General features: G+C 46.4%; 2 protein-coding genes across 6 annotated transcripts; both read right to left on the bottom strand.

The window, feature by feature from the left end:
* Positions 1-1,544: 1,544 nt before the first annotated feature.
* LOC116375273 (autotransporter adhesin BpaC-like) lies at positions 1,545-4,178 on the bottom strand. 3 transcript variants are annotated; one of them, XM_031832077.1, is made up of 3 exons: positions 3,422-4,178; positions 2,420-3,364; positions 1,545-2,164 (listed from the first exon to the last, which is right to left on the bottom strand). In XM_031832077.1, the coding sequence occupies exons 1-3, from the start codon at positions 4,047-4,049 to the stop codon at positions 2,094-2,096; spliced, it is 1,644 nt and encodes a 547-aa protein (XP_031687937.1). In that variant the 5' UTR covers positions 4,050-4,178; the 3' UTR covers positions 1,545-2,093. The 3 variants fall into 3 exon arrangements, with proteins under 3 accessions (XP_031687937.1, XP_031687933.1, XP_031687942.1); XM_031832073.1 differs by having other exon boundaries at positions 2,420-4,176; XM_031832082.1 differs by having other exon boundaries at positions 2,501-4,174.
* A 7,052-nt stretch (positions 4,179-11,230) lies between these two features.
* Positions 11,231-14,693, bottom strand: LOC116375272 (putative mediator of RNA polymerase II transcription subunit 26). 3 transcript variants are annotated; one of them, XM_031832060.1, is made up of 6 exons: positions 14,560-14,693; positions 14,410-14,462; positions 12,737-14,321; positions 11,654-12,676; positions 11,541-11,575; positions 11,231-11,460 (listed from the first exon to the last, which is right to left on the bottom strand). In XM_031832060.1, the coding sequence occupies exons 3-5, from the start codon at positions 13,618-13,620 to the stop codon at positions 11,566-11,568; spliced, it is 1,917 nt and encodes a 638-aa protein (XP_031687920.1). In that variant the 5' UTR covers positions 13,621-14,321; positions 14,410-14,462; positions 14,560-14,693; the 3' UTR covers positions 11,231-11,460; positions 11,541-11,565. The 3 variants fall into 3 exon arrangements, with proteins under 3 accessions (XP_031687920.1, XP_031687915.1, XP_031687913.1); XM_031832055.1 differs by having other exon boundaries at positions 11,654-14,354; XM_031832053.1 differs by having other exon boundaries at positions 11,654-14,321.
* Between the last annotated feature and the right edge of the window lie 1,045 nt (positions 14,694-15,738).

Here is a 15,738-nt window from a genome sequence, read left to right as displayed (position 1 = left end):
GTCTCACCAGGGGTGTTTTTCGATTCGCATTTATCGTTGAAGGAATGAGTGTTACACCGAGGCCTGTACTCTGGAGCGGGATCGATTTGGAGGTGGAGGGTCCGTCATGGTCTGGGGCGGTGTGTCACAGCATCATCGGACTGAGCTTGTCACTACAGGCAATCTCAACGCTGTGTGTTACAGGGAAGACATCCTCCTCCCTTATGTGGTAACCTTCCTGCAGGCTCATCCTGACATGCCTCCAGTCATACTGCTCGTTCTGTGCGTGATTTCCTGCAAGACAGGACCAGTTGGATCAGAGGGTGAGGGCTAGGGTAATTCCCCCTAGAAATCTCCGGGAACTGGCAGGTGCCTTGGTGGAAGAGTGGGGTAACATCTCACAGCAAGAACGGGCAAATCTGGTGCAGTCCATGAGATGCACGGCAGTACTTAATGCAGCAGGTGGCCACACCAGATACTGTTACTTTTGACTCCCCCTTTGTTCAGGGACACAATTCCACTTCTGTTAGTCATGTCTGTGGAACTTTTTCCAGTTTGTCCTAGTTGTAGAATCTTATGTTCATACAAATATTTACACGTTACAGTTGCTGGAAATAAACAGTTGACAGTGAGAGGACATTTCTTTTTTTGCAGAGTTTATTTTAACTTCAGTTGCAGTGAAATGATAAAAAGGAATCTTTAAATTGTCTTGGGAAGAGGAGTGGATAAATATTTCTATCAGCCTCTTGGCGAAAATGCACATGTAATGTGTCATCTTTGACACTTTTGCAAGCAGACAGCATTTCAATCACATTCAATACACACCCAAGACTAACTGAAGTTGACATTCTCAGCATTCCATTTCCTTAAAATCTGTCAAAATGACATTTGGCACAGGACCAATGTTTCCACTGTGTTCTAGCATGCTACCTGGTCCTTAAATCATTTTACCTGTTAAGATTGCTAATGCATTTATTCTATCAACGTAAGACATTTGTGAGCACTACTTTAGTCTTCTGGGGCAACAAGTTGACAGAAGAGAAGCTGCATGTTTTAAAATATAGTTGACAAATGGCCTACCAAAAGGAAGTAAGCAGAAACTGGTCTAAATTAGGGGTGAAAGTAGCCGTTAAGCTTAGTTATGGTGGATCAAACTGAGCAAGTAGCCCACTTTAAATGAATTTGACAGAGTCAGACAACCATGAGATGTATGCGCAGGCTCCGTTTCACCACAAAAACAGAATTGAGGGTTACATGCCACAGTAGCCCATCTCCGGGGTACAAGCTTTCTCAGGTTTATGTAAAACAGGATTAGATGTTTATATGTCAACACAAAAATACTTTAGTATCCCAAATGGGATATTGATGGTCAGTGGCTTTAACGTAGAGCCAATCTTGGGATTTGTCAACCAGCAGCAAAGATAAAAAATAAATTATATATTTCAAATCCAAAAGAATAGAACATTCCCTTTTACTACAAATTGCACTGGCAACCAACACGGTTCTCAACCAGCTAGCCAAAGGTAGACATTAAACACACAGTATTTCAAAACACAAGGAAGCACTTAAGGTACAATATTTTATTGTTTTACAAGTAATGCAGGGTAGCATGAGCGGCAGCATCTCCCTGGCCGACGCAAAAGCATACAGTGGAAGCTTAAAGAAAGTGTCAGCAACAACTTGGATTTGTCATCTAAAGGATGAATCTACCATTGCAATTCTGTTGATAGATGATTAGTACAAATGATTTCTAAATCAGAACGCAAAGTGCAGGTGAGTGTAAAAGTTGCACATTACATCCCAGTAGACTTCCCTTGTGGCAGGGCTCCTTTAGCAGGTTGTGAGTTTTTAGCAGGTGGGGATATGCTTGGTTCAGAGATGCCAACGTCACTACAGTCCTTGAGAGTATCTCCGCTATCAAAAGGGTATAACCTCCCCAGTGGTGTGGCAGGTTTGGGAGTAGACATTTTTGCCATTCTCATACACAGATTTGTAAATATATTGGGATGAGAACTGACTATTCAACGATGCTGCCTTGAACGCTGCTGGAGCTGAGACATTGGGTGCTTTCATTGTCACCATCAGACCCAAAATCCTGAGAAACACCACTGCTGCTAAAATCCATGTTGCTTGAGGAGTTGGCTCTCCTGTTCAAGGCCTGTGGCTTCCGCCGAGGCAAGGGCGCCTGTGGCTTCCGCAGAGGCGCCTGTGGCTTCCGCAGAGGCGCCTGTGGCTTCCGCAGAGGCGCCTGTGGCTTCCGCAGAGGCGCCTGTGGCTTCCGCAGAGGCGCCTGTGGCTTCCGCAGAGGCGCCTGTGGCTTCCGCAGAGGCGCCTGTGGCTTCCGCAGAGGCAAGGGCGCCTGTGGCTTCCGCAGAGGCAAGGGCGCCTGTGGCTTCCGCAGAGGCAAGGGCGCCTGTGGCTTCCGCAGAGGCAAGGGCGCCTGTGGCTTCCGCAGAGGCAAGGGCGCCTGTGGCTTCCGCCGAGGCAAGGGCGCCTGTGGCTTCCGCCGAGGCAAGGGCGCCTGTGGCTTCCGCCGAGGCAAGGGCGCCTGTGGCTTCCGCCGAGGAATTTGAACCAGATTTGATGAGGTACCGACTTGATGAGGTACCGTGGCCGGTTTCTTCACCTAAGGTATTTGGGCCAGTCGTTACGCTTGATGAAGCATTATGGGTGGCCGCTTGCATGGCACTGTGGCCAGTTGCTTCCGCTGCCGAGGCACTGTGTCCAGCTTCTTCACGTAAGGCATTTGGGCCAGTCGTGGCACTTTCTGAGGTATTATGGGTTGCTGCTTCTGCTGAGGCACTTGGGTCGGATATGTCACCCAAGGTATTTAGGCCAGTCGTGACGCTTGATGAAGCATTGTGGGTGGCCGCTGGCATGGCACTGTGTCCAGTTGCTTCCATTACCGAGGCACCATGGCCAGTTGCTTCACCTAAGGTATTTGGGCCAGTCGTGACACTTGCTGAGGCATTGTGGGTGACTGCTTCTGAGGCACGGGATCCGGTTGCTCCACCTAAGGTATTTGGGCCAGTCGTGGCACTTGATGAAGCATTTTGGCCAGTTGCTTCAGCTAAGGTATTTAGGCCAGTCGTGACGCTTGATGAAGCATTGTGGGTGGCCGCTTCCGAGGCATTATGGGTGGCCGCTGGCATGGCACTGTGTCCAGTTGCTTCCATTACCGAGGCACCATGGCCAGTTGCTTCACCTAAGGCATTTGGGCCAGTCGTGGCACTTGATGAAGCATTGTGGCCAGTTGCTTCAGCTAAGGTATTTAGGCCAGTCGTGACGCTTGATGAAGCATTGTGGCCAGTTGCTTCAGCTAAGGTATTTGGGCCAGTTGTGACACTTGCTGAGGCATTGTGGCCAGTTGCTTCAGCTAAGGTATTTGGGCCAGTTGTGACACTTGCTGAGGCATTGTGGCCAGTTGCTTCAGCTAAGGTATTTGGGCCAGTTGTGACACTTGCTGAGGCATTGTGGGTGACTGCTTCTGAGGCACGGGATCCGGTTACTCCACCTAAGGTATTTGGGCCAGTCGTGGCGCTTGATGAAGCATTTTGGCCAGTTGCTTCAGCTAAGGTATTTAGGCCAGTCGTTAAGCTTGATGAAGCATTGTGGGTGGCCGCTTCCGAGGCATTATGGGTGGCCGCTGGCATGGCACTGTGTCCAGTTGCTTCCATTACCGAGGCACCATGGCCAGTTGCTTCACCTAAGGCATTTGGGCCAGTCGTGGCACTTGATGAAGCATTGTGGCCAGTTGCTTCAGCTAAGGTATTTAGGCCAGTCGTGACGCTTGATGAAGCATTGTGGCCAGTTGCTTCACCTAAGGTATTTGGGCCGGTTGCCACACTTCCAGAGGCATTCTGGGTGGCAGCTTGCGCAGCACTGTGGCCAGTTGCTTCCGCTGCCGAGGCACTATGGCCAGCTGCTTCACCTAAGGCATTTGGGCCAGTCATGGCGCTTGATGAAGCATTGTGGCCAGTTGCTTCAGCTAAGGTATTTAGGCCAGTCGTTACGCTTGATGAAGCATTGTGGGTGGCCACTTCCGAGGCATTATGGGTGGCCGCTGGCATGGCACTGTGTCCAGTTGTTTCCACTACCGAGGCACCACAGCCATTTTTCTCGTCAAATCCTCTCTATTCAGAACTAATGGTAGCCAGAAGCCTTACCAGAAGATCCCTGATATTGTATCTGATTGTCTTTTTTGCTGCGCCTTACAAAGGAATCCTAGACCCTTCTAATCTGGCTGGTTAATTAGGTACATCTGCAAGCCACTGAACATAATTTCCATTGGTCCAATTTCCCAATTGAGATTAGGTGCACTTGATTTCATTCAGCTGGTGTGCTTAAGGGTTTGCGCATTCATGGACAAAGCCAATGGTTTCAAAGAGTGAACTCTACCTACCCAGTGCACTGGGTGAGCTTAATCAAGTGCACCTTTATTTCATGCTAACTAAGATCCTGCCAGGGGATTTTGCAGGTGCACCCTCAGTCGTCCGGTAGAAGTGTGTTGTGCAAAAATATATTTTAGATTTTTCAAAGTAGCCTCACTTTGCCTTGATGACAGCTTTGCACACTCTTGGCATTCTCTCAACCAGCTTCATCTGAAATGCTTTTTCAACAGTCTTGAAGGAGTTCGAACATGTGCTGAGCACTTGTTGGCTGCTTTTCCTTCACTCTATGGTCCAACTCATGCCAAACCATATCAATTGGGTTGAGGTCGGGTGATTGTGGAGGCCAGGTCATCTGATGCAGCCCTCCATCACTCTCCTTCTTGGCCAAATAGACCTTACACAGCCTGGCGATGTGTTGGGTCATTTGTCCTATTGAAAAACAAACGATAGTCCCACTAAGCGCAAACCAGATGGGATAGCGTATAGCTACAGAATAGTGTGGTAGCCATTGTACCTTGAATTCTAAATAAATCACAGACCATGTCACCAGCAAAGCACCCCCACACCATCACACCTAGTCCTCCATGCTTCATGGTGGGAACCAGACATGTGGAGATCATCCGTTCACCTACTCTGTGTCTCACAAAGAATGCATATACAATTTCATCCCGTGTCATGAGTCTTTGGCCAAACAGGCAGTCGACTACAGCAGGCAATTGTGCTAATTTGTGTCAATGTTTGTGAAATGAGTTCCATGTGACACATTATGCTAGCTAAGCTTCCCTGCTAGTGCCTTGCCGGCTTCATCATTGGAACTTAAATGGATCCATTTAAGGTCTGAGTTCTCATACTATGTAGTTAGATGATTTCACCAACAATACTTGGTTTAGAAAAATGGACTTGTTCTTATTTCGACATTATTTAACCAGTTAGGCCAGTTGAGAACAAGTTCTCATTTACAACTGCGACCTGGCCAAGATAAAGCAAAGCAGTGAGGCAAAAGCAACCACACAGATACACATGGGATAAACAAACGTACAGTCAATAATACAATAGAAAAATCTTTATACAGTGTATGCAAATGAAGTAAGGAAGTACGACAATAAATAGGCCAATAGTGACAAAGTAATTACAATTTAGCAATTTACACTGGAGTGATATATGTGCAGATGAGGATGTGCAAGTTGAAATACTGGTGTGCAAAAGACCAGATAAACAAAAACAAACATGGAGATGAGGTAGGTAGTTGGTTGGATGGGCTATTTACAGATGGGCTGTGTACAGCTGCAGCGATCGGTAAGCTGCTCTGATTGCCGATGCTTATAGTTAGTGAGGGAGACATAAGTCTCCAATTTCAGTGACTTTTGCAATTCGTTCCAGTCATTGGCAGCAGAGAACTGGAAGGAAAGGTGGCCAAAGGAGGTGTTGGTTTTGGGGCTGACCAGTGAAATATACCTTCTGGAGCGCGTGCTAGGGTTTGGTGTTGCTATGGTGACCAGTGAGTTGAGATAAGGCGGAGCTATACCTAGCAAAGACTTATAGATGACCTGGAGCCAGTGGGTTTGGCGACGAATATGTAGCGAGGACCAGCCAACAAGAGCATACAGGTAGCAGTGGTTGGTAGTATATGGGCCTTTGGTGACAAAACGGATGGCACTGTGATAGCAAATTGGATGCAGTCTGAGTAGAGTGTTGGAGGCTATTTTGTAAATGACATCACTGAAGTCAAGGATCGGTAGGATAGTCAGTTTTACGAGGGTGTTTGGCAACATGAGTGAAGGAGGCTTTATTGATGTTCTGTTGTCTGTTTGGGAATATCTTTGTTTATTGATAGTTTAAACCGTTCCAGGCATTGTAAAGATCAAAGTACACTGAATCCACTTTTTAAGACGCTGTGGATCGATTAATGCACTTGCAGGAAGAATGAGCTATAGGTTAAAAATCTATTGACGCTCATGTGAATCAATATGGGAAACAACAACAAAAATCTATACATTTAAGCTAGAAATATCAGGTTTTTGCATGGGCTGCTTAATCCACTTTATCTGCCTGCCCATGTCGCCCTTCCGCATCTGGTGTACGGGGCCGAGCTACAGCTGAGTTTGTCAGACCATGTGACATAACTGAACTCCATCTTCTCACGAAAGCGTCTGTGGCGTCTGAACGGTTTGGCCTACAAACTATTATGACCGCTATGGAAAGGGGAGACTCACAAACATGGTTCCGTTTTGCTCTACGACCCCAACAAGTTTCACGTACTCATCTGAAGGTAACCCATACAAACTAATGGAAGTATGGAGGTAGTTGTGCCAACATACATAAAGGGTTAAATATGTGCCATCACCAAGATAATGGATAGACTACAAAACTTCTCCATTAATGAAAAGGTGTTATTCAATGTGTTTCTGTGGGCTATGGTAGCAAAGGCAAAATTCAATATTTTATCAAAACATTGCGATAAAATGTTGATAGCTAAAAGTGTCCCAAAGATTCATGCAGCTAATTGATCATGGTTGAACCTTTAAAACAATTCCTTAAAACTTCTTATGGACGAGGTCCCTGTGGCGGGATCAAATCAGCGGAAATTTTAGAGCGCCACCTATTGTTTTCGATAAAACTCAAACTTTCATTAAAACACACATACAAGGTATTGAATTAAAGCTACACTCGTTGTGAATCTAGCCACCAAGTCAGATTTGTAAAATGCTTTATTTATTTATTTATTTATTATCTGATAGCATGCAACACCCCGAATACCAGACCGTCAACAAAACAACAGATTTTGCGGTAGCCGGCGCGGAAATAAAATATAAAACATACATTACCTTTGACGAGCTTCTTTCTTGGAACTCCTATATGTCACATAAACATCACAATTGGGTCTTTTTCCCGATTAAATCCGTCATTGTATACCCAAAATGTGATTTGCTGAAGACCGGTCTGATCCAGAAAAATGCCCCTTTACAAGACGCAACGTCACTTTTTAAAATTACAAAAGTTGCCTATATACTTTTACAAATCACTTCAAATTACTTTTCTAAACCAACTTTAGGTATTAATAAACGTTAATAATCTATTAAATTGATCACGGGGCGATCTGTATTCGATAGCAGCAAGTCTTGAAATCATACTCCATGTTTTCACTTTCATAACATCCTGTGGTGAGCCCCAAGAAAGGAAGAGCCTACACGTCACCAAACCAAGGATAAAGCAGCCCCAAAATGACAGCACTGGCGACATCGTGTGGAAGCTGTAGGCGTTTACAGGGGATCCCCATGTATTTTTTTCAGCCTTAGACAATACATTGACTGGCGGATGGATATTATTTTTGTGTTTTTTGTGAACAGTTTTTCGAAGGATTTTGACTCCTAAACACGTTATGTTACAGACACGATTTAACCAGTTTTAGAGACTTCAGAGTGTTTTCTATACACACACACTTATCATATGCATATACTATATTCCTGGCATGAGCAGCAGGACGCTGAAATGTAGCGCGATTTTTAACAAAAAGCTGCGAAAATTCGCAGCCTCCTTAAGAGGTTTTATGTTAGCTTAGTACTCTCCCTAAGGCTCAGACTGAGGTTGATGAATAAGTCTGGACAGGCAGTTAACCCACTGTTCCTAGGCCGTCGTTGAAAATAAGAATTTGTTGTTGACTTACCTAGTTAAAGGTAAAATAAAAAAATAAAATTCAGCCGCAACAGCATTAATGAGGTCAGAAACTGATGTTGATTGATTAGGCCTGGCTCGCAGTCGGCGTTCCAATTCATCCCAAAGGTGTTTGATAGGGTTGAGGTCACGGCTCTTCGCAGGCCCATCAAATTATTCCACACCAAACTGTTTTTGTATGGACCTTGCGTTGTGCACAGGGGCATTGTCATGCTGAAACGGCAAAGGGCCTTCCCCCAAACTGTTGCCACAGTTGGAACCACAGAATTGTCTAGAATGTTACTGTACGCTATAGCGTTAAGATTTCCATTCACTGGAACAAAGCGGTCTTGCCCAAGCCACCAAAAACAGCCCCAGACCATTATTCCTCCACCAAACTTTAGTTGGCACTATGTAAATCCAAATCAAATCTAATTGTATTTGTCACATACACATGGTTAGCAGATGTTAATGCGAGTGTAGCGAAATGCTTGTGCTTCTAGTTCCGACAATGCAGTAATAACCAACAAGTAATCTAGTTGCTTCTGCGGCATTTGAGCAGGATGCCACACTTGCTGAGGAATGGGGGCCGGTTGCTTCTGCTGCTGAGACATGGCAGTCGGTTGTTTCTGCTGCATTCAAGCTGGACTCCACACTTGCAAAGGCATGGCGGTCGGTTGCATCTGCCGCCGAGTCTCAGTGGCCGGTTGCTTTTGTTGCTGGGGCATTTAAACCAGATGTCACACTTGTTGGGGAATAGGGGCCCGTTGATTCTGCTGCTGCGGCATTTGAGCCAGATGCCACAGTTGCTGGGGATTTGGAGCTTTATACCACACTCGCGGAGGTTGCTTAGGTTGCTTTTGCGTCAGAGCTGGATGCCACACTTGCTGAGGCTTCTGTGGCATGCAACTGGTTGCTTCTGGTGCTGAGGCATGGCAGTCAGTTGCTTCTGCGGCATTTGAGCACGATGCCACACTTGCTGAGGAATGGGGGCCAGTTGCTTCTGCTGCTGGCTGAATTTGGGCTGGATGCCTCACTTGCTAAGGCTTCTGTTGCATGGCAGTTGGTTGCTTCAGCTGCTGAGGCACAGCAGCTGGTTGCTTCACCGAAGATATCTGCGCTAGCCACCACACTTGCTGAGACATTGTAGCTGGTTGCTTCTGCCGAGGCGTGCATGGGAGCCGGTTCCTTTTGTGTGCTGGGACACAAGAGACAGTTTAGTTTCTTTAACTAGGCAAGTCAGTTAAGAACAAATTCTTATTTACAGTGACCGGCTACTTGTAAAGCCCACCGGTCAAACCCTCCCCTAACCCGGACGACGCTGGGGCAATTGCGCGCTGCCCTATGGGACTCCCGATCACAGCCATTTGTGATACAGCCCTGATTGAACCCGGGTCTGTAGCGACGCCTCTAGCGCTGCGATGCAGTGCCTTAGACCGCTGCACCACTCGGGAGGGGAGGCCTTCTTGCTGGGGCATAGGAGCCGATTCCTTTTGTTGCTTTAGAATAGGAGCTGGTGTCTTTTTATATCGATAAGTACCTAGGAACCAAGATAATTCAGCATAGTAAAATGCCATCATTTAATAAGTTATTGGCACTATAAAGTGTTATTTTAACTGAATTATTTTGTGCTATACAAACACACCTTTGGGTGGAGGATAGCAGGTTCTCTCTCCAATTAACAGGCAACAAATCCAAGAAATATTAAAAATGTTTTTTATCCTAGTCAGTTAAAACACAGCTACCTGTAAAACCTGGAAGAGAAGAGGAAACCAACCACAGCGCGTAGTGAACATGGCTGAGGTGCACCCATGACCAGCTCTGAAAACAGATTGCATAGCGGAGAAGGTACGGTGGGATTCGAAATGGTCGGTAATCTGTTTGCTGACTTGGCTTTCAAAGACCTTAGATAGGCAGGGTAGGATAGATTTAGGTCTGTAGCAATTTGGGTCTAGAGGATCGTGGACCAATTCAATGGTTTTATAGAGGGAAATCTAACTATCCATTGCCCTGGGTGAGCTTAATCAAGAGCACTTTTTAATGCAGGCTAATGAAGTTCCTGCCAGGGGCTTTTGCAGGTGCAACCTCAGTGGTCCGGTAGAAATGTGTTGTGCAAAAAGGTTGCACACACATTGAGATCGTGTCCAAAAATTCCATACTGTGACAAATTAAATGAAGTTGTCTGTTGACGTATGCTAGACAAGAGATTGTCCAAAAGCAAAGTGCAACTTCTTGTAGAAAATTCAATGCATATACAATTTCATTCATGTTCATGAGTCTGGCCAAACAGAGTCAACTACAACAGGCAAATATGTCTAGTCCAAAAGTCCTGGGTGACATCTTATGCTAGCTAAACTGTCATGTTAGTGCCTACCAGCTTCCTCTTTGGAACTTAATGGATCCATTTAAGGGCCTAATTCTCATACTACGCAGTTCGATTATTAATTGGTAAAGAAAAATGTGCATGTTTAAAGACAGTCTATACAGAATACATTTGTTAATTGATCGGTTAAACCGTGCCAGGCATTGTAGAAATCAAATACACCGAATCCATTCCATAGGAGCCTGTGGTACAATAAATGGACTAGGAGGAATGGGCTACAGGTGAAGAGTATTGAGGCAGTCAAAGTAAAAGGCCCATCAAAATCCAGTTGAAGCTAGAACATTTTTAATGGGCTGCGTCTCAATCCACTGCATCCGCCTGTCGCCCTTACGCATCTGCGGTGGACAGGGGCCGAGCTACGGTGGTGTTGGTCAGACACCCCAAAAATGCAGTCTCAAAAACATCTATAGCTTCAGAACGGTTTGGCCTACAAACTGACCATTATGGGAAATTGACTCCCGAACATAGTTACATTTCCCTCTATGACCCCACAATTGTAAGACAGGTAACCCATACAAACAAAAGTATGGAGGTAGATGTGCCAACAGGGGTTGAAGCATCCAAAATAACATTTGAGTCAACTAGATATGGAAGACTCCTAAACTGATTTGACCCTTTGCTATTTGTGGTATGGGCTATAGTATAAGGCCAAATGCAAGTTTGAAACTAAATGGTCACTCAATTCTAGTAGCTAAATGAGCCATGGTCTGACCATCTAAAAACCATTCCCTATATGTTAGCTTACTGAGGTTGAAGACAGTCTCACTGTATACAATGCATGCCTACATCTAAAGTATGAACATATGAAGAATGTCTGACAACTCACCCCTTGACAAATGTAGACCCAAGCTTTTATTTTGAACAACCAGTAGCAAAGGTAAAAGACTAGAAAACCAAAGAATTAACTGGGCAGTCATTTTTACTACAGACTGCACACCACCTGTTCTCAATTAGCAAGCAATGGACATGAGAACCATTATTTCACAGAGACATTTTTGAAAGTAGCACTGTTCATGTACTCCCTCACGCTAGAGTAGCAAGAGCACCAGATACTTCCTGGTCAAAACAAAAGCAGAAAGAAATGCAGTGTCAGCAACACAGAATGTTAAGTAACCAATGTCAAAAACAATTCTCACCATTAGCTTCTAGAGGATGAATCCATTACATTTTCCTGTTGAAAGATATATGGTTAGTACAAAGGACTTCAAATTGAGAGCAAAGTTCAGAGCAGGTTAAAGTGAACCATTACCTTGCAGAATCCTTCACTAGTGATGGATATACGCTTGGTGCACCAGTACGAACAAAACTGTCCTTGGGAGCATTTCCACTGTCAACAGGCATAGCGTCCCTAGGAGTGTAGCGGGTTAGGGAGAATACAGTCCTGCCATTCCCGTAGTGCGATTTGGAACTGTAGGAATAGATTGGGATGACACCCGACTGTTCAACGATGCTGGCCTGAGTGCTACTAGAGGCACCATCATCAGTGCTTTCGTAGTGATTCTGCTGAGACATTGGGGCCAGTTGCTTCTGGGGCATTTGAGCTACATGCCATAATTGCTGAGGCATGGGGGTCAGTTGGTGCTGTGGCATGGCAGTGTGTTGCTTCCGCTGCTGGGACATTTGAGCTGGATACCACACTTGCTGGGGTACGGCGGTCGGTTGCTCCTGCGGTAGAGGCGTTGAGGCCGGTTGCTTCTGCTGCTGGGGAAATTCAGCTGGATGCCATACTTGCTGATGCGTATGCGGCATGGCGGTCACCGCAGCGACTTGCTTCTGGACCATTTTAGCTGGATACCACACGTCGTGAGGCTGCTGGGGCATAGGGGCCGGTTGCTTCTGTGCCCGATGCCACACTTGCTGAAGCATGGCAGCCGGTTGCTTATGCTGCTGGGGCACTTGAGCGGATTGCCACAGTTGTGGTGGATTGGCGGTCAGTTCGTTCTGCGGTAGATGCATAGTGAATGGTTGCTTCTGCTCCTGGAGAAATTGATCTGGATGCCACAATTGCTGAGGTGGCTGGGGCATGGCGGTCGGTTCAATTTGCTGCTGAGGTTCAGTAGCTGGTTGCTTTTGCTGCTGAGGCATTTGAGCTGGATGCCATACTTGCGGGGGCATGGTGGCCTGTTGCTTCTGTGGTTGAGGCATTGGGGCCAGTTGTTTCTGCTGCTGGGGCATTTGAGCTGGATGCCACTCTTGCTGGGGCATGGCGGTTGGTTGCTTCTGCGGTAGAGGCATGGAGGCCAGATGCTTCTGGGGCATTTGAGCTGGATACCTCACTTGCTGGGGTATGGTGGCCAGTTCCTGTTGCTGCTGGGGAATGTGCATTGGATGCCACACTTGCTGAGGTAGCTGGGGCATGGCGGTCGGTTCAATTTGCTGCTGAGGTTCAGCGGCCGGTTGCTTCTGCAGCTGGGGCTTTTGAGCTGGATACCATGCTTGCTGGGGCATGGTGGCCGGTTCTTTCTGCTGCTGAGGTTCAGCAGCCGGTTGCTTCTGCAGCTGGGGCTTTTGAGCTGGATACCATGCTTGCTGGGGCATGGTGGCCGGTTCTTTCTGCTGCTGAGGTTCAGCAGCCGGTTGCTTCTGCAGCTGGGGCTTTTGAGCTGGATACCATGCTTGTTGGGGCATGGTGGCCGGTTCCTTCTGCTGCTGAGGTTCAGCAGCCGGTTGCTTCTGCAGCTGGGGCTTTTGAGCTGGAGACACCATTTGCTGGGCCAAGGCGGTCGGTTGCTTCTGCTGCTGGGGTTCAGTGGTTGGTTGGTTCTGGGGCATTTTAGCTGGATACCACACTTGCTGAGGTTGCTGGTGTATGGCGGTCAGTTCCTTCTGCGGTAAAAGCATGAGGGCTGGTTGCTTCTGGGGAAATTGAGCTGGATGCCACTCTTGGGGCATGGTGGTCAGTTCCTTCTGCTGCTGAGTTGCAGCTGCTTGTTGCTTCTGGACCATTTTAGCTGGATACCACACGTCATGAGGCTGCTGGGGAATGGGGGCCAGTTGCCACAATTGCTGAAGCTTGGCAGCCGGTTGCTTATGCTGCTGGGGAATTTGAGCGGATTGCCACAGTTGTGGTGGAATGGCGGTCAGTTCCTTCTGCAGTTGACGCATTTGGACGGGTTGCTCCTGGGGAAATTTGGCTGGATGCCACTGAGGTTCAGCGGTTGGTTGCTTCTGGGGCATTTGAGCTGGATACCACACTTGCTGAGGTTGCTGGGGCATGGCGGTCAGTTATATCTGCTCCTGAGGATCAGCGGCCAGTTGCTTCTGGGTCTTAGCTGGATACCACACTTGCTGGGGCATGGCAGTCAGTTGCTTCAGCAGCATTTGAGCTGGATGCAACACTTGCTGAGGTTGCTGGGTTATGGAGGCCGGTTCCTTCTGCTGCCGAGGTTCAGTAGCCGGTTGCTTTTGCTGCTGGGGCAATTGAGCTGGATGCCACAGTTGCTGGTGCACGGTGGCCGGTTGCTTCTGCTGCATTTGAGCTGGATACCATGCTTTCTGACCCATAGCTGTTGGTTGTTTCTGCGGTATAGGCATTGGAGCCGGTTGCTTCTGGGGCATGGTGGTCAGTTCCGTCTGCTGCTGAGGACCAGTAGCAGGTTGCTTTTGCTGCTGAGGAATTTGAACTGGATACCACACTTGCTGAGGTAGCTGGGGTATGGAGGCGTGTTCCTTCTGATGCTGAAGTTCAGTAACTGGTTGCTTCTGGGGCATTTGAGTTGGATACCACATTTTCTGAGGTGCCTGGGGCATGGGGGCCAGTTGCTTTTGCAGAATGGCTGCCAGATGTTTCTGTTGCTCTTCGGTCAGCTGCGCTTGCAATTGAGCTGTTGGAGAGTTGTAATTACCATATCCTTTAGACCTAAGTGGGCCTGTATAGAGCCATGCTGCATCAGAACCTGGTGCAGGATACCCATCACCTAGGTTAGATAAAGAAAAAGTAAAATGCCAGCCTTTGAAGTTATTGGTACCACAACTGTTACTTGAAATGAATGTGTAGAAACTCACTTGATGTAGAACAGGTTATCCCGCCAATTAGCAGGCAACAAAGCCAAGAAACTCTTTAAAAAAAAAGAAGAAAGTCTGTTATAAACACAGCTACCTGTAACACCTGAAGGACAAGGGAAACAAACTAGAGCAATACTTTTAAAAACCTACCTGAAAGCGATTCCAATCATCACGGCCATTTTGCACCTCAAAAGCTCCCCAGTATTCAGAACTAATGGCTGGTATAAGCCCTAGCATAATATCCCTTATGCTGTATCTGCAGGCTTTTTTGGTTGCTCCTTTTAAACAAATCCCAGACCCTTCTAATGTCATTGGCTAATTAAGGACAGCTGTAAGGCCCTGAACTACATTTGATTCCTAATTCCAAATTGACCCCTAAAACCTACACCCTGGCCTAAACTTCTGTGCATCAGAAATTATTGAATAGGTATAAGCAATATGGCAACAATTGCATCCAGCCTATCAGAATGCAAGGTGATGCAATTACCATATTGCTATAACCTATCTGATTGTTTCAAATGCCCATAAGTGACTAAGTGGTAGGTGTAGGGGCTAGGGGTTGATTTGGAATTCAGGATATTTACTCAGGTGTGGTTGAACTCAAGTGAGTTCCTGACAGGTTCCTGACAGGTTTGACAGCCCTTACTCTAAAGCATGCTTCAAACTCATTACACGGAGGGCCGAGTGTCTGTGGGTTTTTGCTTTTTCCTTGTACTTGATTGCTGAATTAAGGCCGCTAATTACTCCCCTCACCTACGGTAGTTGTCTAGGTCTTAAACAAAAACCTATAGACACTAGGCCCTCCATGGAATGAGTTTGACACCCCTGCTCTAAAGTAGGAAACACATTTTGTCTTGGCACTTCATTGATCGGTTTAAATTATTGCTTGTACAAAATTTACTTGGTTCATTTGAAGATTAGAGGCTAAATGAGCAGTTAGGCACCATTATTTTACACATGCCTTCTTTTAAACCGTGTGTTTCATTCAGCATAGTAACAGTAGATGGTTAACATGTTTCAGTTGCACATAGTGCCACATCTTGGACAAATTCTGAATTCAGACAGATGCCAATTAAACACTCACATTATGCAAACACTGCACACATATGCTTTGATGAGCTGAGTCTTTAATTTTTCAGAGGCAAACATATAGTAGGGCTCGTTTGAGTGGTAAGGCTAAAGCTGACTGTAGACCAAAGTCAAGAAGTAAAGTCAGGAGAGGTGCATCTGCGACAACCGAAATTCGGATACTGTCTTTTTCCAACAGCAAGGCTCAGATCACCATGGCAGTGTTGCCATTGTTTATAAAAGGTTTCCTTTATAATATCA

The sequence above is a fragment of the Oncorhynchus kisutch genome, linkage group LG1, assembly GCF_002021735.2.
Source record: "Oncorhynchus kisutch isolate 150728-3 linkage group LG1, Okis_V2, whole genome shotgun sequence".
NCBI lineage: Eukaryota > Metazoa > Chordata > Actinopteri > Salmoniformes > Salmonidae > Oncorhynchus > Oncorhynchus kisutch.
This window is presented reverse-complemented; position numbering and strand designations above follow the sequence as displayed.